General features: G+C 38.3%; 1 protein-coding gene across 1 annotated transcript in view; it reads left to right on the top strand.

Annotated features, from left to right (window-relative positions):
* Fbxl17 (F-box and leucine rich repeat protein 17) overlaps positions 1–25,385 on the top strand; it is a 402,885-nt gene that overhangs the window by 17,410 nt on the left and 360,090 nt on the right. The window contains 1 exon segment of the mRNA XM_027397738.2: positions 13,059–13,190. Within this exon segment, the coding sequence (XP_027253539.1) occupies positions 13,059–13,190 (132 nt within the window).

Raw genomic sequence — 25,385 nt, 5'->3', positions numbered from 1 at the left:
TAAGTTGAAGCATTCTATGTGAATGTATTGAAAGTTGAGCACGAGGAGAGCTCTGGGGGACTGTCTTGAATAGAGTCTACTGAGTGTGACCATTCACTCTGTATTTCAAGGATGTCACCAGCTTACGTCATTGCTCAGGCATGCTATGAAGTAACACTTTTCCTTATTTTAATATTTTCTGATTCATTTCTACTTTGTATGGGTAAAACATTTTACAGTATTTTCTTTAATTCTTTCTTTCTTTCTTTTTTTTTTTTTTGGTTTTTCGAGACAGGGTTTCTCTGTGTAGCTTTGGAGCCTATCCTGGCACTCGTGCTGGAGACCAGGATGGCCTCAAACTCACAGAGATCAGCCTGCCTTTGCCTCCCAAGTGCTGGGACTAAAGGCGTGCGCCACCAACGCCTGGCCATTTTACAGTATTTTTAAAATCAATTAAATTACTCCTTTCTGGAGAAATACACACTTTTATGGCTGTACCATCATTTTATTTCTTATGATAGGATTTTTTCAGTGTTTCATATTGCACAGCCAAACATTTTTTAAAAGTCAGTTTATTAACAGCTGGGTCATCTTTACGTATTTAAGTGTCATGTAACACAATAGGATCACATTGGCAGTCTACTTGTGATGTTCTGAGTTATATTTGTGAAAAAGAATAAAATGAAGAAATTTCATACCATCCAGTATTCTCATTGAAATAGGAAAGCTGTCTGAGTATTTCCTCCACAGCTAATTTTGTTGATGACATAGAGTTCTCATAGTAGTGTAGATAGAGTTCCTACCATTTTCTATTCGTAACTGTTGTGTAGCAAGGTGTGGCAAGAGTTGGGCTGTTATATTAGAGTGCTCTGACTGACAGTGGTGTTACTGGTATAGTAGGGAGAGAATGGATTTTATGTACACATAAAGAGTTAAGGTTTAGTGTGCAATGTACCTTTGTTTCCTATTTTATTCTTTATTACTGTGTTAAATAAAAGCCGCCTTTGACCCACCTAGTGAATTAATTTTATAGCCTACTGATATTTGATAAATTGCGGAGTGTATTTTGGTTTTAACAAACCAGTACTTTTATGAAGAGCTATTGAAGATTAACAGTTTTCTGTGATGATTATTTTTCCTTGAATTCAGTAACTTAGCAGTTAATTGACTTTGTTGATTTAACCCCCTTCTGACAATAAAACTGACAAGTGGTTCAGAAATGTACACATGCATTTTATTTATAATGTGTTTGAAATTCTTTTCTTCATAAGTGCTACAATTTATTGATAATGTGTTTGAAATTCTTAAGTGCTACAATTTTGAGTGGTTTTAGCAGACATAGAATGTATATGTTTTTTGAATTACTTTTTTAAAACAATTACTTAAAGCATTTCAATTTAAAGCTCTAACAGATCAAGACTATGATATTTTAAGTATTGAATTCTGCTTGGTAATGTTTTTCAGACTGTAGTGATGTACTTAAAAGTTAGGTTGTTTACGAACAGGTTTTTTTCTTTCATTTAGTTTGAGTGTGTGTGTGTGTGAGTGTGAGTGTGAGTGTGTGTGTGTGTGTGCACGCACATGCCACAGTGTAGATGTGGGGAGGCTAGAGGGTACCTTGGGCTAGTTAGTTCTCTCCTTCTACCATGTGCGCTTCAGGGATCAAACTCAGGTAGTCAGGTTGAGTGGCTGGTGCTTGTACCCACTGGGCCTTCTTGCTGCCCTCCCCCTGCTTAAATTAATGTGTGTGTGTGTGTGTGTGTGTGTGTGTGTGTGTGTGTGTGTGAGTGTGTGTGTGTGTGTGTGTGTGTGTGTGTGTATGTGTGTGTGTGTGTGTGTGTGTACGCACACATACCATGGTACAAAGGTGAAGGTAAGAGGATGACTTGCAGGAGTCACCTCTCTCCTGCTCTCATGTGGGTCCCAGAGACCTTGGGCCACCAGGCTTGGTGGCAAGCACCTTTACCTGCTGAGTTCTCTTGCCAACACAAGTTGGGCTATTTTGACCAAACATTATCTTCTTTATAAAATACCATATTTTGAATATTGATATTTGTGTCTCCATAGAAATCATGTCATATAATATTATCAATGGAAACATTTTAGCCGTATGTTGTTATCTCTGTCTTACTTGTCTAATAAGACTATAAACATGAATCTGGAGGAAAGGTATTTGTCTTCAAGTAAGTGATTGTTAATTGTCAACTCATTAAAATAAATTTAAGAGTTATATCCATTGTTACTATTTTATGTGGCAGTCACAACACTCAGTTTGAGTCATGGAACTCAGATATTTCTGAAAATAAGCCACTGTTTTTTTTTTTTCCATATTAAAATAGTACTTAAATTAAATCATCAGTAAGTTTCAACCTGGCTGTGGTATGAGTTTTTTAGTTTTCAAAAAATCACTATTTGAGCCACAGACTATACTAGTGATAGTATATTTGTGGTTTCAGTTCTAGCACGTCCCAAACAGACAGACAGACAGAAAGACAGACACAGTAAACCCCAGTCTGTGAGCAAAACATCGGAAAAGGCAGCTCTAAAGCTCTGTGGAAATGTTTAAAAGCAGCCAGAGATGCCAGATCATCCAGGTCCCCACTGGAAATAAAGGACCACAGCAGGTTTTTGGAGATAGATGCTATAGTCTAGTATACAGAGTGAGCTCCAGCCCAGCCAGAATCGCTCAAAAACAAAGCCAACACCTCAACAGAAATGAGAACAGACCAGCCTAGAGTAGAAGGAATAGAGCATGTGGCTTCAAAACCAAACAAAAAACCCAGTTTGAGTTGTCAGCAGTTATAAAGATCGCAATTGCATTCCCAGTGTGGGGTGCAGGTCCCTGGTCCCAGAGGGAATAGTGCAGATCTTATTCACAAGTTACTGTGTGTGTGTGTGTGTGTGTGTGTGTGTGTGTGTAAGAGAGAGAGAGAGAGGGTGGGGGGGCAGGGACAGATTCACACAGAGATAGATTGAGATTGTTTTCCTTTTAAACTTGGTATTTATGGAAACCTCTTTTGAAATCCTGGCTGCCAAAACATTAAATCCTAGGGACTGGAAAATTTCCCAAGTCACTACATGTGGATCGAAGTTTCTGTCCTACCTGGTCCCACAGCTATTTAGTTACAAATAAACACACAGAGACTTATATTAATTATAAACTGTTTGGCTGATAGCTCAGGCTTCTTATTGGCTAGCTCTCCTTAATTATTCACCCATTTCTACTAATCTATGTATCTCCACGTGGTCTTGGCTTACTGGAGAATGTCCCAGCCTTCAACCTTCCCAGTAGCTACATGGCATCTCCCCGGAGACTTACTCTCTCCTTCCTCTTCCCAGACCTTACCTAGTCTGCTAGCCCTGCCTATACTTCCTGCCTGGCTACATCTTGTCCATTGGCCGAAACAGCTTTATTTCTCAACCAATAAGAGAAACATGTATGCACAGCATACAATAGGACATCCCCCATCAACCATATTATATTATTCTACCTAATTTATCTGCTTATTTTTATTTCATGTGTGTATGCGTGTGACTGAGTGGCTCTGCATGTATCTCTTGTAAAGGAGCTTATGGAGACCAGAAGAAGGCGTTGGGTCCCAGAACTGGATTTACAGCTGCTTGTGAGCTGCTTGACGTGGCTGCTTGTATCTGCACCCAGTCCTCTACAGCAGTAGCCACTAATCTTAACCAACGAGCCAGCTTTCTAGCCCTTGTAATACCCAATTTTGGACTAATGACATAAGGCATACAAAGAATAAAAACTTAATGGTACCCTGAAAGATCTTGAAAAATGGACAGAATCCATCCTTGAAGAAACCGAAGCGATGGACTTCCTAGGTCAACACTTAGAATCAGTTTTTTAAAAGTATACCCAAAGAGCTGAAGAAAATCATTCACAAAAGAACTAAATAAAAACAAAACTTGTGTATAAATAATAAGAAAATGGAAGAATACATATCTTTATGTACATGTAGGTGGAATTTTCTCATAAGTAGACTGTCTTTTAACAAATGTAAAAATACTGAAGTATGCTAAGTAGTTTCTGAGACCATGATGGAGTGAACTAGAAACCAAACAGATAAGTTGTAAAATCCTCAAATATTTGTAAATTAAACAATATGCTCATACCCAGTGGCTCATAGGAGAAATCAGAAAGGAATTTAGAAAGTTCCCTGGGAGGAGTAAAAGTAAAACACTGCAGCGAGATGTCTGAGAGTCATTGCGAGCTTATAGGAAGGGTGATTTATAGTTTCACAGCTTATGGTAAATAGTGGTAGACCTCAAGTCACTAACCTCTGTGTGTATCTGAAGAGCAAGCTCACCCAAGGCTAGCAGAAAGAAGAAAGTATCGATAATAAGTCATAAAGAGACTATAGGAAAAGCAAGATCAAAACAAATTCTTTTAAATAAGCCACCAAAGTTGACAGATTCTAAGTTTGTTGAGTAAAGGTGGGGGTGGGAGTAAGGAGAAGACTTGAATTACTGCATCCTATGTAAGAGTGGACATTGCTACTGAGTTACTGACATAAAACGAAATTCACAGAAGAAAAACAAATGAGTAACCTCAAAGTCAAATTAGCCAGAAATGGACAAATGTCTAGGAATTAAACTACAAACTGATACGACTGATACAAGAATTAGAAAGTTTGCCGACTTAAAATAAGCAAGGAGATTGAATTATTGAAGAATCAGTTGCCTTGACTGGTAAAATTTTCTACCCCCTCTCCCCACTTTGGAGTTGGGGTTTCTCTGTGTAGCTTTGTAGACCAGGCTGGCCTCGAACTTACAGAGGTCCACCTGCCTCTGTCTCCCGAGTGCTGGGATTAAAGGTGTGCACTACTGTCACCTGGCTTATTGACTGGTAAATTTCAGCATTTAAAGGAGAATTAATAGTAACCTTTTTTGATTCTTTCAAAAAGCTTGAGGCAGCTTATTCATAAATATGACTAACCAGCCCCTCAACCACTCAACACAAACAACTGAAGATGTCTCTACTGAGTTTGTAACAGTTCTTAGCAAGGTTTTAGTAGAATTCAGTGGACATGAAAAAGATCCTGTTATGAGCAAGTATGATTAACCCTGGGAATCTAAGCATGGTGTAACATGGAAAATGCATTAACATGAAAAGAAAGCAACTGCCTCCTGTTGCAGGTGATGTGCTTTTGTTTATTGAAAATATTAAATTTTTAGTGGAATACCAGGATAAAAAAAAGTGAGTTCTAATTTTTCTGGCAGTGAACAACTCCTCAAGAACAGAACTCAGACACAGTTCGTAGTAGCATCCAAACTGAGTATCTCCTCTCTATCAAATGCCTTTAATATGCTCTGTAAAATTGACTTGTTGGATTTTCATTTAGTTGAGAATATTTTCAATTGATTCTTGAAGCTTGGTTCCCTCCTTCCCTCCCTCCCTCCGTTCCTCTCTCCTTTCCTCTCTCCCTCCCTCTCTCCTTCTCCCTTCCCCATGTGTTAATTAAAGAAACATTGCTTAATTTGTAAATATTTGGAAAGTTCAGTGATGTTTTTGTTACTAATTTTTAGTTTAATTGTGGTCTCACAACAGTGTATAAGGGCTTTTTTTTTTCTTACCTTTGTTAAGTTTGCTTTCATGATCAAGAATTTAGTCTATCTTGCTGAATAATTCTTGGGAACTTTCCAAGAACGTATATTCTTGGCTTAATGAATGAGGTGGTTAATATGAGTCCATTTTATCCAGTCGATTGTGCAGTTGATTTCAGTGCGGCTGAACCCTTACTGTTTTGTTTGTTTTGGTTTTGTCTTGTCTGGTAGATCTGCTAATTGGAGACAGAAGGATATTAATATCCATAAGCACCATAATGGATTCATTTGTTTTTCCTGTAGCTAGCTTTTGCTTCACACATTCTCACATTTGATGACTAGTTGCATATTCTGTCATTGGTTATTATGGCATCTTGGTATAGTTTGTCCCCTTTGTCGTTATTTGTTTCCCATTTTATTCCTGGTTAACTTCTTCAACTGGTTTGTACTATCTGAAGTTATTATAGTTATTCCAAGGATTTTGGTAGTTAATAATTGTGATGTTTTTCTCATATTTCTGAAACACTGCTTTGAAGACCTTTCTTTTTGTCTCAACTTAAAATTCTCAACATGCAGTTTTGCCTACTCAGGACCTTTTAAAATTAATTGAAAATTTAATGTACTTATAAGTTTTGTGAATGTACTGTGCACATCTTAATGCATTTATTTTTAACTTATTTATGTGTGTGCATAGTAGCATGTGTGTGATGTCACAGGACAACTTGTGGGAGTGGTTTCCTTCAGCTCCTACTCACTGTGTGTGTTCTAGCTATCAAATTCTGGCGGTTGGGTCTAGTTGCAAATACCCTTGCCTAAGCTGTCTGTTTTGTCCCTATACTTTAAAAAGACTTTTACAAAGAACAGTTTTTTTTCTTTAATATGTATTTATTATGTATAATGTTCTGCCTTCATGTATGTCTTTGGGCCAGCAGAAGGCACAGGATCTCATTTCAGGTGGTTGTGAGCCAACATATGGTCGCTGGGAACCAAACTCAGGACCTCTGTAAGAACAACCAGTGCTCTTAACCTCTGAGCCATCTCTCCAGACCTGTTTATGAGAGGTTAGATATGTTACCATGATTTTGCGGAGGAAGGGTGTCTGTATCATTTGCCTTCCTACAAAGTTCTTCCTTCATCTTTGCTTTCTACAGATTGGTTATCTCTCAGGGTATTATTTGAGCTTCTTAGGTTGGCATGTGGTGTCTGACATTCATCCTTGAAAGCTTAGGCTCCAGTGCTTCAAGTCCTCTATTCCTGCCTCCTGGTATTCTGTGCTCCTTTGCCTGTTACCTTCATTATGCTTCTGGAGTTGGCCAGTGGGTTCTGGGCCGTTGCAGTCCACCTCTTCAGTCTTTTCTGTTTGCTCTCAGTTGTGGAAGTCACTGTTTTCATAAACCAAACCCCCATATTCCACTCAGCTCTGTAGCAGCACTCCTCCACATCCAGCCTCTGAATCAACTCTTTCCTCAACATTCCTGCCCTGTTTGAGTTCCTGTCCTGACCTCATTTGATGATGGACAGTGGTGTGGAAGCAGAAGCCGAATAAACCCTTTTCTCCTCAGGTTGTCTTGGTCATGGTGTTTCTTTACAGCAGGGACGGTGACTAAGCTAGGGACTTGTCTTATTTTCAAGGTACCATCATTTTTTTGTGTCTCACCTGGTTGGCAGGGATCTGATTGGGATCCCTCCACTTGGCAGCGTCAGAGCTCTGTTATCTTTAGTACCTTCTTCATCAATAGAGAATCCCATGTTTAGAAGACTTGTATGCCATTTCTGTGGTATGAGACTTGGGAAAGCTTACAGAGAAAAGTACAAGGCTTGCTTGATGCCTTTTGAATGTTTTACTGTGGGCCATGGATTGACTTTTACAACATTGAGAGATTGAAGGGCATCAACAAAATTTACTGATCCAGCACTGCCCAGAGAGTCTAGAACTCAGTAAGTTTAAGGGTAAAATAATGGTAATCAGTTCATTCAGGATTTATCTACTTTGTGGGGGATGTTGTCTAAAACAGCGACCGTAAATGACATGACATTATCTGGTGTTTACTCTTTTAGTGGTGAGTCATAGTCCTGAGATGCTCTTCTCTAATTACTAGCTTGAACTGACATAATGAGAATTTGTGTTGCAGTTGTCCACTTGGTTCTTTTCCTTGCCATGATGTCATTTCCTTGTAGATAGAACCATCAAAAATCACGTAACTGTTATTATTCTATGCAATTCATTTAAATGTCTTGTCTTAGCCTGAGGTTTCACCAACTTGTCATCACACAGTGATGTGTAAGACTCCACCAAAGCCCCAGTCATTTCTTAGATGTAAACCATTGTACTTGGTTAGTGTTCTTTCTGATGCCCTAATTGCTGAGATCACAGGGAGATCTTGCCCTTTGTCGCCCAGAATCCAAATGGATTCAGAATAAAACAAAGAAACAGTGCTGTAATAAAATGTCTCAAATCTATCACTCAGAAACTAAGATGAGAGCTTTGCTTCTGCTAAAACTGAATGGGCTTGTTAACATGACTGGCATTTGGCCATCTGACTTAGTCATAACTGGATGAAACAGACCAGCAGAGGAGTCAAGAGTGCTTGCTTCGTGGGAGCAGTTTGTTCCTAAGGGATGGGGGTGTGGCGATGAGATGGGCATGTCTCCTTTATTAGTTACAGAGGGAGCAGTGTGCCCACCAGGCAGCTACTTGGACTCCTCCAGGAGGAGGTAGCCTTTCTCTACCTTGCCTATCTGCTTTTTACAGTTAATCCATTTCAGCTAGACAGCTGCTTCCTTCCGCAGAACTCAGCCCTCTTACACATCTTTCTCTGGCTCTCATCCTTCCTTTCATCCTGTTGTAGAATTTCTGTTGTGCTTTTTGTTAAGTGAGTATTGTTTGCTCACATTTTATAGTAATGTACTACGTTTTTCTCTGTAGTATTTTGCTTTGATTGGAATTAGTGTCTTTCTACTTTCTTTAGTTTTTAATTCAGTGGAAAGATTTCCCTTGTTGCATTAGTGCATCTCTGTGTGGCTACTGAAGGTAATTGCCTTCTTAAACTTAGGTAGGACACGCTGAAGACTCTGACCTGGGCTTCTTGTGTACAAGGTCTGTTGCAGGAATGCCATCTTAATATGTCTTCAGCATAGTCCATCAATCTCTTCATCTTAATGTTGGATTAAATTTCCTATTACCTAGTTTTATGTCTTCTTTCTTTGACATAGTCTTATGTTTTGCAGAGTACCTTTTAAAAATACCATCCTTATTAAAAATACGTGGAACATAATTTTTTGAGCACTCTAGTGTCTACAAACGAAACACTCACGAAACCCAAGCCTCTAATTCTACTTCCAGATCAATTCAAGTCTTTGAGTGCAGATTTCTACTCTAGAAGTCGTCTTTCAGGACTTGATGGCATTGCTGTGTGGCCTTACTTTTAGCATTGTTAAGAAGTTTGAGGCATTCTTAGTTCATTCCTTTGTGTGGATCAAATTTTATTGGAAGCCTGGAGGATCTTCTTCATAGCTAGAACTGTGAAATTGTATGTTGGTTTGCGTGGTGATAAGTCTGTTTTGATCATATGTTCTAGACATGTGGACGGACCCTTTCAGTTCAGATGTATAGATTTTAAAAAGTTCCTTCAGTTTTACAAGTGTGAACTTTCATGTAATCTTCGATTTATCAACAGTGTGCCTCTATTCTTAGTGCCAAATACCCAAAGCCCTGGCATTTACTCTAGTCAGAGAACAGTAGTCTTCTGCCATTGTGGACCAGGGGCAAGTTCTGTGTGGAAAGTAATGGAGAGATTTTCTGAGGGTTAAAGTGGTACTTGGCTGACTTTGAATAGTCCTAGTTTTATCTTCTGTCAGACACATGCAAGTCAATTTAGGCTTCTAAATACTATACTTATCCTAAGTATGAGTTCTAAAGTATTCCTGCATCTTTTGATGAATTAAGTAGGATTTAATGGCTGGTATTGATGACCACGATTAATAATAATGGATGTTATATTTCCAGTGTTTTGCAGTAACAGTAATGTCTCAAATTATGTTCAAATTATATTATGCACAAAACCATGTGTCTTGCTTATAATATGAAGGGGAGACTAAAGCTTAGGCAGATGCTGGTATGAAAATGAATTCATGTTCTTGTTTTCTATTCTTCTGGTAACCTTCGATTATATGCATTGATAGAGTTTTGAAATGTGGTGTTAACTATGACATAGAATTATATAAAGCAACAATCATGGCTTCTTGAGATTGTCCATTTTTTTTTTAAAGCCTCTTTTGGGGCTGGAGAGATGGCTCAGAGGTTAAGAGCCTTGGCTGTTCTTCCACAGGTCCTGAGTTCAATTCCCAGCAACCACATGGTGGATCACAACCACCTTGAGTGAGATCTGGTGCCCTCTGCTGGAGTGCAGCCAGAAGACTGTGTACATAATAAATAAAATCTTAAAAAAGAAGAGGCTCCTCCAATTAAAGCTAGGCAACGCTCTTAAAAAAAAAAAAAAGAAAAAAAACAAACAATGACACACACACACACACACACACACACACACACACACACACACACACACACAGCCTCTTTTGGCTAAGGATGTGGTTGAGTGGTGGGTGGGGGGCTTGTGTAGCACAAATGCTGGGGGCAGGGCTGAGTGGTGGGTGGAGCACAGCCCCTGGGTTAAATCTTCTGCACTGAAAGAGAAAGTCTTAAAGACAGCTTTGCACATACAACTTTGATCAGCGTTTTGATTCCTTCAAAAACACTCAAGTGAGGACAAGGGCTGAAATTACATATCTCCATACACTCAGAAGAGCATTTGACAGTCTAGCTTGCCTTCATGATTAAAGTCCTAGAGACATTAGGAATAGTAGGAATATACCGTAAGACAATAAAGGCTGTATCCAGCAAATAGCTAACACTATGCTAAATGGTGAAAAACTGTTTTCTCTAAGATCTTTAATAAGAAGTATTTTCACTCTTGCCGCTCTTCTGGATGGTAACTGATGTGATAACAAGACCTGTAACTCATGAACACAAGAAGAATAAAAATAGTGAAAGAAGTCAAATTACCTTTATCCGAAGATAGCATGATTCTCTATTTAAAGGACCCTAAAGACTCTACCAGGAAACTTAGACCTAGTAAACATTTTCAGTAAAGTTGCAGAATACAAAATCTATGTACAAAAGTTAGTGACTTTCTTATAGACTGATAACAAACACTTCAAGAAAGAAATTTAGGAAGATATTCTTTATAAGTATCCAGGAATAAAAGTAACAAGGATTGAAGGACTTGTACAATGAAAACTTGAAGACACTGAAGAAGAAACCAAAGGAGATACCAGACAATGGCAAGATCTTCCATGCTTCTGGATCGGCAATATCAGTATTATGAAGATGGCTGTATTATCAAAATTAATATACATATTTAATACATAACCATCAAAATTCTAATGACATTCTTTATCAAACTAGAAAACACAATCTCAAAGTTTTTATCAAACATATAAAACCAATAATAGCCAAACAGTTCCTAAGGAGAAAGAATACAGCTGGAAGTATTCTAGTACTGGACCTCAGAATTCTACCACCCACCTATAGTGTCAAGACCACAAAATACTTTCAGAAAAATGAGGAATGTAAGCCAGTAGGACAGAACAGAGGACCCTGAATAACCACACAATTCTGACCATGTAATGTTTGACGAAAGTGTCAGACACACACAGCAGATAAAAAACCCAAACTATTCAACAGATGAATGAAATCAAGGTCCACATCTTTCGCACTGTAAAATCAATCCAAAGAACTTAATGTGAAACCTGAAACTTTCAGAGTGAAAAAGGGTATACCCTTAAAGGTAGGAACCTACCTCTACTGAACAGGAAATAACCCCCCAAATAACAAATGAGACTGCACAAGATTAGAAGTATCAGCAGAATGTACAGACATCTTACAAAAGAGGATAAAACCTTTGCCAGCTGTGCTTGAGACAAGAGCCAGTATCCAGAATTCATGAAGGACTGCAGAAATTACATATTCCCTCTATAATGACAGGAAAGGAGCTAATGAAACAGACAACTCTCAGAAGAAACACACATGGCTAATAAATATTTACAGAAGTGTTTATCTGTCCCTAGCCATCAGGCAAATGCAAATTAAAATAACTTACAGTCAAAAGGGAGGACAATCAGGGTTTGGATGTGGGGAAAGAGGAGCCTTGATCATAGCTCAGGGTAGTATAAACTAGTGTAGCTTTTATGACGTCAGTATGGAGGGTTCCACCATAGGACCTGGCCATACCACTTCTGAGCATAAATGCATAGGACTGTGCATCCTAGCGTAGGGACACTTGTGCATTCGTGTTCGCTGCTGCTTCGTTCTTTAGACAAGGACAGGAAACCAGCTTAGATGCCCTCTAGGTGAATGGACAATAAAAATAGGATGCACACTGGAAATTTGCATAGCTTTAGAGAAAAAGGAAATTGTGGAATTTGTCTGAACAATACATGGACCTGTAGATTTGTTTTTCAAAGCAAATTGACCCAGACATAGAGACTGCATGTTGTTTCATATATGAATTTCATCTTTTAATAGACAGACAGACAGACAGGCTGGGGAGAGGAGTATGGGAGGAATTAGGAGATTAAGAGAGAGGCTAGTTTTTCTGAGGAAGGAGAAGACAAGGGAACCCATGTTACATGAAAGCAGAGAGGAGACGGAAGATGGAGGGGTCAGGGTGGAGGGTGGGAAAGAGGTGAGAGGAAGGAGAAGCAACCAAAACAGATTTCGCTTGAGGATACCCTAATGAAACCATACTCTGTGCTAATTTAAAGAGTAAGTAGTAAGGGGTTGGAGAGATGGCTCAGTGGTTAAGAGCACTCCACTGGCTGCTCTTCCTGAGGTCCTGAGTTCAAGTCCCAGAAACCACTGTAATGAGATTTGGTGCCCTCTTCCGGCCTGCAGGTTACATGCAAGCAGACCACTGTACACATAATACATAAATCTTAAAAAAACAACAAAAAAAAAGAGTCAGTAATAAAAAGCATGGTTAGTCAGAGGGATAAACCTCTATGCAGTCATTATCGTGGAATGTGTTTCAGTCTCTTTTTGTACATGTTAATGTTCATTTAAACACACATTATGCTGTAAAAGTGTACATAGTTTCCTATTTTTACTTTTCAGATATCCAGTTTTTAATGGGCATATACTACTAATTTTTATGACTATGCTGCAATTTATATGCTTAAGTTTTTCTCCCATCTGCACACACTGCTAAGAGTTAAGAGAAATACAAGTGTGAACTTAACACTGTTAAGTCTGTGTACTTTGGGTGCTCAGTGATGTAGTTGAAACAGGGTGTGTTAGAAGGTAGATGGTTTATAAAATACTGTTGTAAGTTATTAGTCACCTTTATTAGCTTATGTTATTTTTAAAGGAACTCATCAGTCATTCTTTAACTTTGGAATGGTTCGTTTCTACGCTGCCCTTGTCATCGTCTGAGCATTGACCCAAATGTCTTTGTTTGCAGCTGGGCTCAAAATGCAGAGAACTCAAAGACATTCACTTTGGCCAGTGCTACAAGATCTCAGACGAAGGCATGATTGTTATAGCTAAGGGCTGCCTGAAGTTACAAAGAATATACATGCAGGAAAACAAATTGGTAAGTACTTGTTCTCGTTTGTATCGGAAATATAACAGGATACTGAATACCAATGATATTGGTATTTTATTGTGGAAGATTACTTACACCGAAAACTCAGGTTAGTCTCAGCTGCCAGACCCTACCGGAACCCCAGAGAGGCTGAGCGCCTCCTTTCCAGTTCTTTTATCCCACCCCTTCTTCGTACCTATGACCGCGCCCAAAGGGGCATGGTCAGCACTACAGGTAGGTGGGAATTCTCCCTACTCTCATTAAGCTCACCTTGTTACCCTTTGGAATTCCTTGTATTTTGTTTACAAATTGTCTTCTGGTTATGAGTGGCAAATGCTACTCACTGAACAGCAGAAGTTGCCTCCAAACCGTTTTATAGCGTGGTCATCTACGTGAGGATGCCCATGTGTGGTGCTGGGTTGTTAAGTAGTGCTCTATTGTGTCTGTAAAGAATTCCGACAGTGAACTAACACAGGTAAACTGGAATAGATGAAACTTGTTAGCAAAACCTGTTCGTTGTTGGAGTTTCTGCGGTCCCTCTAGGAATTATAGTAATTCTAGATTAAGAATATTTTAATGCTCAGAAATGTATACTCTTATAAAAACTTTTTACTTACAATGGTGAAAAGATAGGATCTAGTAAATTTGGCCAAATCATCTTGATAAATGCATAAGTTTTATATTTTAAGCACATGCATGTGTCTCACTGCGTATTAATGCATTATTTAACTTTCTTATTGAAATGTAATCACATAAGATTCATTGTTTTCTATTATATCCAAAAAGCTGTGCATTCAACACCAATATCTAATTATATAACATCTTCTTGATCAGTTCAAACTCTGCTCGTTAGCTGTAGCTCCCCATTTTCCCTTTGTCTAGCATCTGGTAACTGCTAATTTATTTCCTGTTTTTATGAACTAGCCTATTTTGTATGTTTTGTAGAAATGGTATCACATAGTACACGATCTTTTGTATCTTTTTAAAGGTTCATTCATGCTGTGGCTTGTATCCGAATTTCAACCCTATTTATGGCTGAATGACACTCAAAACCATTTAATTTTACCTGCTAGGGTTATCATACCAATTAACAGAAAATGTTACCACTGAGGAGGAGCTCATGGGAATTTCCAGTGTTGAAAATAATGTATTTATAAAAAAGACTTGCTTTTAAATTGGGCATCTCAAAATGTAGACATTTTTGTTGCCCTTTTCAGTTTTTAAAATTCTAAAATTTTTAAAAATTTTGAGATTATAATATAATTAACATTTCTCCCTTCCCTTTCCTCCATCCAAACCCTCCTATGTACTCTTCCCCACTCTCCTTCAGATTCATGGTGTCTTTTCTCTAATTGTTACTGCATACAGATATATTCCTAGATTCCTAGATATAGCGTGTTCAGTTTGTATAGTTATTTGTAGGCATGTTTTCAGGGCTGACCTCACCTCCCTCTTCCCAGCTTTCCTCCTTTGTCTGGAGTTCTTTTTGTAGGGTTGAAGTTTTTGGGTTTTTCCCAATCCATTTGGCATGTCTCTTATTTGGGTGGTCACATTGGTGAGACTTTCTGGGTGTAGCTTCTGACGTTACTAGGAGACAGTCTCACAGCAAAGTCCCTGATCTTCTGGCTCTTAAAATCTTCCTGCCTCCTAGTCTGCAGTGTTCTCTGAACATTAGGCAAGGGAGTGTTTTGTAGATGTATCTACTGGGGCTGGAGTTCACAATTGCTTTTTGATTGCTGTGGTTTTCTGTAGTGGTCTCTGTTTATTGCAAAGAGAAGTTTCTTGAAGAGGGGTGAAGACCACTTATCTGTGGATATAAGAACAAATGTTTATAGATAATTAGGGATTTTGATGGTTTAGTAAATTAGTGGTTGTAGACTCTCCTTCAGTAAGCATGACTTCACTTGTACTAAGTAGTTAGGTTTCCAGTGCCAGATATGGATGGTCTTCCTTGAGCTGATGAGGTGTTAAAGCCAGTAAGAGACCTGGGGTTACCACCCAGGTACGTGTGCCAGTGCTGTGCCCTGTTCCTAGGTGTCACAAGTGGGGAGAACTGCTGCTTGCCTCCTTCCTCTGGAAGCTTTCTTGCGCCATGAATGCCAGTCCTCAAGGAGGACCCATTCATTTTTAAAAGTAATAAAATGCCTGACATGTACAAGCTCCAGTTGTGGAAGGGGTTTTGAAGCATCACCTCTCCTATTGAGTTGACACTATTTAAAACTATTTAAAAATCGAAGCACTATGAACTAAATTAAGTGCTTTTATTACCTAGAAATATACTTTTACCTTGACACAATACACAATAAAAGTTCCTCACAGTTCTTTTTGAAGTTAATATAATCAGTGAGGGTGTATGAGCTCATAGAAAGTTAGGTTTTCTGGGTTAGATAGACTGATACTTTGTTTCTCATTTGTGTTGTGACACAGGGAAGATAATTGAAGGTCATTAACCCTCATTTGCTAATGGTGTTATATTGATATTTGTCTTTCAGGTTATAGTTGAAGATTAAATAGCATAATAAATGCTCTCAAGTTTCTTAGTGCAATTTCTGACCGATAAGATACACTAGATACATATTTTATCATAACTGTATTTACTAAGCTTTTGTTTTCATGGCACACAGCATAAACTAAAGGTTATTAACCCTATTGTAAACATTTTCTAGTGTTTAGTAGAGATATTTGTTGATTTGACTAACACTTGTTTTCTTGTTAGGTAAGCACAGAGCAATACTTCTGTTGTCACCCTAGGATTTAGCCAGTGGCCTTTGAAAGGAAGTGCTATTCATGGTGGGAGGTTATTTTTATTTTATTACTATTTTTCCATGTTGTATTATGTTGAAAATGTGCCATATACTTAAATCCAAAGTCAATAAGATCTAGATTTGGTTTTTATTTCATGGGGAATATAAAGTGTTGTGATAAACTTTGAAGAGAAGGCAACATAATTTTCATTAAGGTTCTTAGAAGGCAATGCAGAACACACTGAGATCTCTTGGACGATTGAACCACAGCCAACTAACTTCCTCCAGGATTTAGACATATTTATGTAATAAAGTGAAATATGTAAGTAGTCAACTGTCTTTGTTTTGACAAGTATTATTGGTCTTTGCCCATCATATTAACTACTAATAGAGGTACTTAAGAAAGCACACTTGTCAGAAAGGATGCTGGAGAGTTTGACTTTTACTGCGATGAGAATTCAGATGTAGTCTGTTACTGTGCCCTCAGTCAATCACATCTTCTCCAAAAGACCATTAGAGCTCCTGCCTAGCCGGGAATCACTGCCGGTGATGTGTAGCCTTGGCCTTTAGGTGGCAGCATTGTCTCGGTCTATGTTTCCCCGACAGCGTTTCCATCCTTGATGCCGCTATAGAGATAGATGAACTGCTAACAGCCTCTGCTGATGGGAGGCTTCCTTTAAAATTTTTGTCTTTCAGGTGGTCTTAATGGGGCTGTTATTTTTTGTGTCACATGACACTAATTGCATGAAGAATGCTACAGGTTGAAATTGCCTTTGTATGTGACCCAGAAAGAAATGTGAATATTGTTATATTCAGGGAGGGTGGGGTGTGGGAAGAAGGAAGGAAGGGGTACAGACTACAAAAGAGCAGTAATCTGTGCCCACCACACAGACACAGTCAGAAGAGCAGTAATCTGTGCCCACCACACAGACACAGTCACAAGAGCAGTAATCTGTGCCCACCACACAGACACAGTCAGAAGAGCAGTATCTGTGCCCACCACACAGACACAGTCACAAGAGCAGTAATCTGTGCCCACCACACAGACACAGTCAGAAGAGCAGTAATCTGTGCCCACCACACAGACACAGTCAGAAGAGCAGTATCTGTGCCCACCACACAGACACAGTCACAAGAGCAGTAATCTGTGCCCACCACACAGACACAGTCAGAAGAGCAGTAATCTGTGCCCACCACACAGACACAGTCAGAAGAGCAGTATCTGTGCCCACCACACAGACACAGTCATAAGAGCAGTAATCTGTGCCCACCACACAGACACAGTCAGAAGAGCAGTAATCTGTGCCCACCACACAGACACAGTCAATATTCTGTTAATTTTAGCTGCTATTTGAAGAGATAAAGCAAGTTGACTTAAATATCTGTTGTTTTACATTTCGGTCCTCTCATTTTCTCTTTCCAAAGGGAGCTTAATAATAACCTTTAAAAAGTATTTAAACATCCACGTGAATAACATGGTGTTTAATTGTCTTCACATGTAATTTATATCTCTTGTCGTATGGTTTAGTATCTGGTCTCACAATATATGTCCAGCCTATACTTGGAATTTAGTTTAATTGTTGAGGTCTAGCCACAAAGACTGTGTAACTCATTCTTTTTTTTTTTCCCGAGAAGGGTTTCTCTGTGTAGCTTTGGAGCCTATCCTGGCACTCGCTCTGAAGATCAGGCTGGCCTCAAACTCACAGAGATCCGCCTGCCTCTGCCTCCCGAGTGCTGGGATTAAAGGTGTGCGCCACCAACGCCCAACGTAATTCATTCTTTTTAAGGGCTATTTGTCACACATCCCCTGCTTTCCATTCCTAGTTGAAGGCACTTAATTTGTGAGTGGCATTTTGTTGTCAGAGGCAATATTGCAGTACAATTCGTGTGTAAGCCTACTGTGTGTGTATGAAAGGGTTTCCGTAGGTATAGTCCATGGGCACTAGGGCAAGTTCAGTTTCAATTTATTCTTACTGAATGCTAGGTCGCTCATTCGCTGAAGTGGGTTAGATGCGCTTCCCAATAATAGCTTGTCATTTCTTTTGAGGGCAGGGAGTATCTAGTCACCTTTTTGTCCTTCCCTTTCCAAGTGTAGACATGAAACAGATATTCAGTAAATACTGGTTTAATGATTTATGGGTTATTTCTTAATTGAACATGCTATTAAAATGTATTTCTTTAAATGCTTTGGGAGTGTACTTTTAAAAAGAAGATACAGTTTAACAGGTGAATAATAGCTTTATAGTTTAGAGATGCAGATCCAACAGTTTTTGGATTTTTTGAAACTACAAATAAGTAAATTTCTATTAATTTAGTTACCATACCAGTGATGTAATTTTTGTGTGCTATTTTGCCAAGCCAAGTTGGTCAGTGAGGTTGGAGAGTATTTGGAGGGGCAACATTTGTAGTTCTAACTACAAATATATATATATATATATATATATATATGTATATATATATATATATATAATTAATTAAAGACAGGGTATCTCTGTGTAGCAGCCCTGGCCGTCCTGGAATTCACTCTGTAGACCAGGCTGGCCTCGAACTCATGGAGATCCTCCTACTTCTGCCTCCCATGTGCTGGGATTAAAGGCATGTGACAACATTGGCTGGGCAAATATAGAATTCTTGTCAGAATTATGCTGGCTTATATATTCAGTTAATAAATTGGCTTTATTTTGTTGAATTAGTATTTGAAAGATGAATATAATTAAAAGTAGAATTACCTAACACATAATATCATTCAACTTCTATGTTCCTTGCTAGGTCTTGTCATTCTCTTTTGAATTACTTTACTTACATATATCTTAGATGTACCAGATAACATAAATAAATTTAGTCTGTCACTTTAAACACATAGAAAAACAAGAATGAATGTGTGTATGTTTCCACCTACCTTGTGTGCTAGTGTTGTATGGAGGGCAGGCAATGACTTGAATAGTATGTAAATAACTTTTCTTGGTAGTATACTTAAGTTTTGGCCCTTCAGATTTATTTGCCTAATGATGTTCGTTTAGTGGTATTAAAATTAGTTGATAAACTCGAGGAACTCAGCTGATGATGGGAAATGCCCAGATGCCAGCAGAACCTCAGAGGAATTCAGTTGAGTGTTAGGATCTCTGACACAGACAGCCCATCGTGGAAATTGTAGGGTGGATTATGTTCAAAATAGGATGCTACAAATACTATTTTTGTATACTTTTTCTAAAATCATTTGTGTGTCAAAATTTAGATCAGTCTGTTGAGTTTAAAATTTCCAGTTAAGTAGATAAGTCCTAGTTGTTGGAGGTCTCCACTGGTGTCTCTCCATGTTTTGATGTATAATTTTAAAATTTTTAAGTTCTTAGGATTGCCTGTTTTAAGAAAGTAGAAAGATTTGAGCAAATCAAATTATCTCCCAGATGCAAGAGTGAAAGTGCTGTCTCTGCTTCCTGATTGATGCTGGCACCAGGAGATAGTGTGTGAAGATAAAGAAGCACAGCGTTAGGCTTGGCAAATAGAGATTTATAAGGCTGGGTGCCATAGGGATGCTGGGAGTACATTAAGCTTGTCAGTTATGAGCTCTTGTTTCCCTCAATTTCCTTCTAGCTTGCCAGTCAGCAAAGGAGAGGTATTCGGATCTAGGTGGAAGTTTGGCTAATGTTTTTCTTTATTCACACTAATGAGGTGCTAAGGTTTTGAGGTTATCTGAGACTTATTTTTATTTCTTATTTTAGTGGTTAGGTTTAGACAGAAGAATTGGAAAATTAGCTTTCTCCCTTTTTCTTTCCTTTAAATTTACCTCTCTAAATGAGGTTTATAAACCATGTTTTAATCTGGTTTACAGATTCAGAGTTTACAGATTTTCCATTATCTTATTATCATTGTTTAAAAGATGCATAGCTGTGGATGCTCTCTGACACTTGGGCTTTTGACTTACCTGGTCTTCTTCCAGAAGCTGTGCAAGTTATGTCCCAGTGTAAGCCTGTGTGAGTGGTGCTGTTGCTGTGGACACTGCAGATTTACCTACTAATGTGACCAAGATGGTCCACATTGCTCTGTTTTGAAATCTTTGCTTTTTAAAATAAAATTACTTTACTGCCGTGTATTTGCAAATAAGTCATTGTACATTTAGGCAGCCATTCAAACAAACACTTGCCTATTCCTGAACTCTACATTATTGAACTATACAGTTAGAATAGCCATTCTAAAGTCATGGAAGTTTGAATGAAGTCCTTCTGAAGTCTGACTTTAACCAAGCCTTCTAAACTTCCTGTCAGTTTCATCTTTTTGGACTACCACAAACAAGGAAGAAAGACCACAACAGAGTTGAAATTAGAAAAACAACTAGCTTCGTATCTTCTTTTATGACTCATGTTCGTATTTCTGCCTTCCATCCATCATCCCCCAGTAGTACCCTACTTTATCTCCTCATTATATATTCTACCCATAGTTACAGCTGTACACCTGCATGCATGTATACTTCATAGGCTAAGATCTGCATATGAAGAGAATGAGTTTTATCATTCTGAGATTGAGTAACTTATTTAATATTATATTTCATGTTTATTTCCTCAATACATACTTTATTATACCCATAATCGCAGCTGTTTACATACATGTTTACATTATAGGCTAAGATATGCATATCCAAGAGAACATGGGATCTTTTTTCTTTTCGAGATTAGGTGACCTCATGCAATGTTATATATTATAAGGCCATCCACAAATTTTCTGGTTTTCCTTTTTCTTTAGTTGAATAATATTCTCTTTTATGTATGTGTCAGATATTCATTATTCATTTATCTGTTGGGATTCTAGATTGTTTCCATTTCTTTACTGAATAAAGCAACAATAAATCTAGATTTAAGTGTCTCTGAATGTAGATGCAAAATTCTCAACAAAATAGTTGCAAGCCAACTTGAGGAACACATTAAGAATGTCATGCATTATGACCAAGTGGGCTTCATCCTAGAGAAGAGGCAAGATTGGGCCAACATATGTAGATCAGTCAATAGAATATACTGTATAGATAAAGTTCTATGAAGCCACCCAATTGATGCTGGAAGGCATCTGAAAGAATTCAGCATGCTTTTGTGATAAAAGTCCTTCAGATATTAGGAATAGATGGAACAGGCCTCAAAATGACAACAGGTGTATACAACAGACCATTTATGACAAACCCTTAGCCAGTACTATACTAGAGACCAACTAGAGCATTTCCTTTAAAATTTGGAGTGAGACAAGGATGCCCAGGCTTCCCTCTTACTGAGGGTAATGCTTGAAGTATTACCGATAACATTTAGGCAAGCAAAATAAAAAGAGAAGTAAACATGGGAAGGGAAAAAGTCACACTGTCAGTATTGCAGATGACATTCATTTATACTTGAGACCTTACTAATACTTACTAGAAAACCCTTAGGCCTAATAAACACATGAAATTTTAGGGTCCAGCACCTATATAAAAAAGTAGTAGCTTTCATTTATAACAACAATACACTCTTAGAGAAAGAAATTAGGAAAAATACCTTGTTTATGATGGCTTAAAAACAAAAACCAAAGAACAAACCAACAACACCCAGGAATATACCAGCCAAAGAAAAGAAAGACCTCTCTAATGAGGAGTTGAAGACACTGAAGAAAGAAATGAGAGACAATAATGGAGGATGGAAAAACCTTTCATTGCTCCCAGATGGACAGAATTAATAGTGTGAAATAGCTATTCTACCAGATTCCCCTACAGATTTAGTATAACACATATGCCGTAGCCAGGGTTACTATTGCTGTGATGAATACCACCATAAAAACAACTTAGGGAGGAACAGGTTTGTTTTTCATACCCCAGTTCATCATAAAAGAAAGTCAGGACAGGAACTCACACAGGGCAGGGTCCTGGAGGCAGGAGGTGATGCAGAGACCATGGAGGGTGCTGCTCACTGGCTTGTCTTTTGGCTTGCTCAGCCTGCTTATAGAACCCAGGTCCACACCATCTCTGGAGTGGACCTCCCCACAATGGACTGGGCTCTCCTCCATCAATCACAAAGAAAATGTCCTACAGGCTTGCCTACAACCCAGTCTTTTGGAGACATGTTCTCAACTGGGGTTCCCTCCAATCAGGTGATCCTAGCATGTGTCAAGTTGACATAAAATTAGCCATCAGAACATATTAAAGTTCTGATGTTGTATTTCACAGATCTATATTTAAACAAATCCAAGAATTGACCCCGATTCACAGATAGCCAGAGCAACCCTAAGAAGTAAGAACACTTCTACTACAGACACAGTGGTAAGAACATCCCAGCATTGGCAGAAAAGCAGACAGGGAGACCAGTGGAACAGAGCAGGTGATCTGGAAATAAGCCAATAAATTACTGCCACCTAGCTCTTGATGAAGGTGGCAAAAACATGCAGTGGAAAAAAGATGACCCCATCAACAAATAGTACTCGAAAAATTAGATCTCTACCTGCAGAAAGGAAATTGTATTCTTGTCTTTCACCTTGTACAAATATGAATTCAAAATGGATCAAAGACTTTAACTTAAAAGCCCAAACACTGAAATTAACTATACGAAAACATAGGTAGCCTCTCAAAGACAAGAACTTTCTGGGAAGCACAGTAGCTGGTTCAAACGAACTGATGACTGACACAGGTTTCAGAAGAAGGAACGCAAGAGGCCCATGACTGGTTTTAAAAGTGTTCAACTTCCTTAGCCACTGGGGAAACTCACACCACGACCGCGCTGAGATGCCATTTTATCTGAGTCAGAATTTTCTTCCAAATATATGAAAGAAGTTAAAAAAATTTTTAGATTTATTATCATTACCATCATCATCATCATCATCATCATCATCATCATCATTTTTGGTGTGTGTGTTTTGTCCATATGTCTGTCTGTAACCAAGTACATGTGTATTTTGTCTACATGTGTGTCTGTAACCAAGCATGTGCCTGGTGTTTGAGAAAGCTAGTACAGGATCCTGAAGACACTGGATTATGATTAAACATGGCTGTAAGCCTCTATGTAGGTGCTGGGAATTGAACTTGGGTCCTGTGGCAGAGCAGCCATTCCTTTTCTAGCACCATTCCTTATAATTTAAAAACTTCTCTGTGATTTCCTCCCTATTATGTACTCCATAGTTTTGTAGAGTCAATTATTAGGAAATGAATGACTCAGATAACACATAAGCAGATATTTTGTGTAGAATAATATTTGATAATTCTTTCTCTCTCTTTGTCCTGTCTGTCTTTTTCTCTTTCTTCCTTCCTTCCTTTCTCTCTCTCCTCTCCCTCCCTCTTTCCTTTTTTCTTTTTTTTTGAGGATAAAATGACATTTGAATCACTTAAGGGGAAATTATTGATTCTGGCATACTGTACTGTTTATCCTTGAATTAATTGAATTGTCCTTCCATAGCTTTTTAAAAAATAGTTTAAGTGTGTAAAAGTTATCTTTTCATATTTTAAAATCTAGTGAAAATGACCACACTTTACTAATTAATTTGAGTTATACTTCTGTACCAATGTACATGAATACTCACATAGTAATGTACTGATGAGTTATAGTGGTTTTGGAGTGTTTATGAGTGTAATAATGTTATTTGCTGATAGTATAAGAATGTGAGATTTCCCATCTAGCCCTCTCAGTCTGTTGGGTGTATTTCATAATTCCTTCAGCTAACTTTCTAGACCTGAGCATCTTCCCCTTTCTGTAAATTCATGTGTCTTTTCTTTTGCTGTTATAGACGGTAACTTTTCCCATTTATCAGAATCAACTTAAAACTACTTTAATGCTTCTCCTCCAATCCCCAGAGTCTTCATTGTGTATGTATGATATTAATTATTCATTATGTGTTCATTATGGTGCTATACTACACTGACATTAAATTTGCTTGTTTATTATTGGTCATGCTCTTCTTCCTACTTTTTTAAGGTTAAGAAAAAGCTCTTCATAAAGAACAAGAAGAGATGGTGTTTTTTTTATCTTTGTGTGATTTTAGAAGACCTGTAAACTTGCTACACTTCCCTTTAGTGCATAGCAGATAATGTTCTGTCTATTTTTTTGTGTGTGTAGAGAGAAGAGAACTTATAAAATGTTTTAATGAAAGTTGAAGAGTTCTCAGTGAAATGTTATCAAAATGATTTTCTTTCCTACTCGTTTTAAGAAATGATTGTTAGCAATGTCTTAAGGAAACCTATACTCAGAGCATTGTTTAAATAAGACTACTGAAGTTCATTTTCAGCCCTAGTCTGTTCTTACACCAAATTAACAGGAAAATGTGTGCTGTAACAGTCAGATTGAGTTTTAGGAGATGGCTGTTTTAAGGCCACGAAGGCAGTATGCACTAAAACCCTAAAAATTGGGCGGGTTCAGTAGCTACTAATGTGCTGTTTGACAGCTGTCTGAAGTTCATATAGGGGTTTGAAACTTTTCCCTTTAAGGGTTAGAGTCGAAATACAATACATTGTATCCTTTGTTTTGTCCTGGAAAGGGATTTAAACAAACTTTCTTTTGCACTTGTTGAATATGTATTTATTTCATAGTAATCACCATGAAGTTTGCAGCAGTTAAGAAGAAGAAGAATCAAAGATAAAAGATACACATTCAAGAAGGCTTGGTTTCACAGTTGGCGCACAATCCTTTCTGCTGTCACTGGTACCCTAACCCTGTACCCACCAGAACAAAAGAAACTGAATTGAAAATTGTGGGAGCCGGGGCACATTCTGTTGGCAGCACATCGCATGGCCCATAGGCCTTGTCAGGTCTCAGTTTGATGGCCTTTATTCTTTCTGACAGATGTGAGGTAGGGTCTATGAGGGGGAAGTCATTACTAGAGAGAGGGCAGTGTCAGATCAAAAGTAACCAGTGATCAAACAAGGTAAAGGCCTGTGGAAAATAGGCTCTCTTTCTGGCCTTGACACCTGCCTGATCACTGAAGGGAATAGCCCTTGCGTCCTGTCAGGGGGAGTTGATTTTCTTTGATGTACAGTGAATTAAAAGTCAGAATAGAAGCTTAACTGCAGTACAGAAGATCTTCACTCCCTAGTTCTTGGGCAATTTGGCTGTTTAAATTTATTTCTATTACCTAGATGTATGTAGAAGTCACTGTCTGTTGAACGACATAGTTTAGCTATAGCTTCTCGCTCTGTCTTCACTGTGTGCCTCGTGAAAGCACTGTTAAATAAGTCTCGATACAGTGTGGTTGGGCTCTCCACATCACCAAACTCTCCGTTTCTGAAGCACCTAATTGTGATTGTAGTCATATAATTTCTGTGATTTTAATGGTGACATAAAGTGTGTACTAGTGAGGTCTGGCACACAGCAGATCCCCTCACAACGAAGCCTGATCTTCTGTGTCACTCAGTGATATTAAACACAAGTTCATCTAAGAACTTACATCTTATTTTAGAATAACCACTCCATCATGCCAGTTGTGAGTGTAGATAGAGGTCTTACGAGTAGGGTTCTGTGTCTATGCTTGA

The sequence above is a fragment of the Cricetulus griseus genome, chromosome 2 (assembly GCF_003668045.3).
Source record: "Cricetulus griseus strain 17A/GY chromosome 2, alternate assembly CriGri-PICRH-1.0, whole genome shotgun sequence".
Lineage (NCBI taxonomy): Eukaryota > Metazoa > Chordata > Mammalia > Rodentia > Cricetidae > Cricetulus > Cricetulus griseus.
The sequence above is the reverse complement of the archived record's forward strand: the minus strand, read 5'-3'. Positions and strand labels throughout refer to the sequence as shown.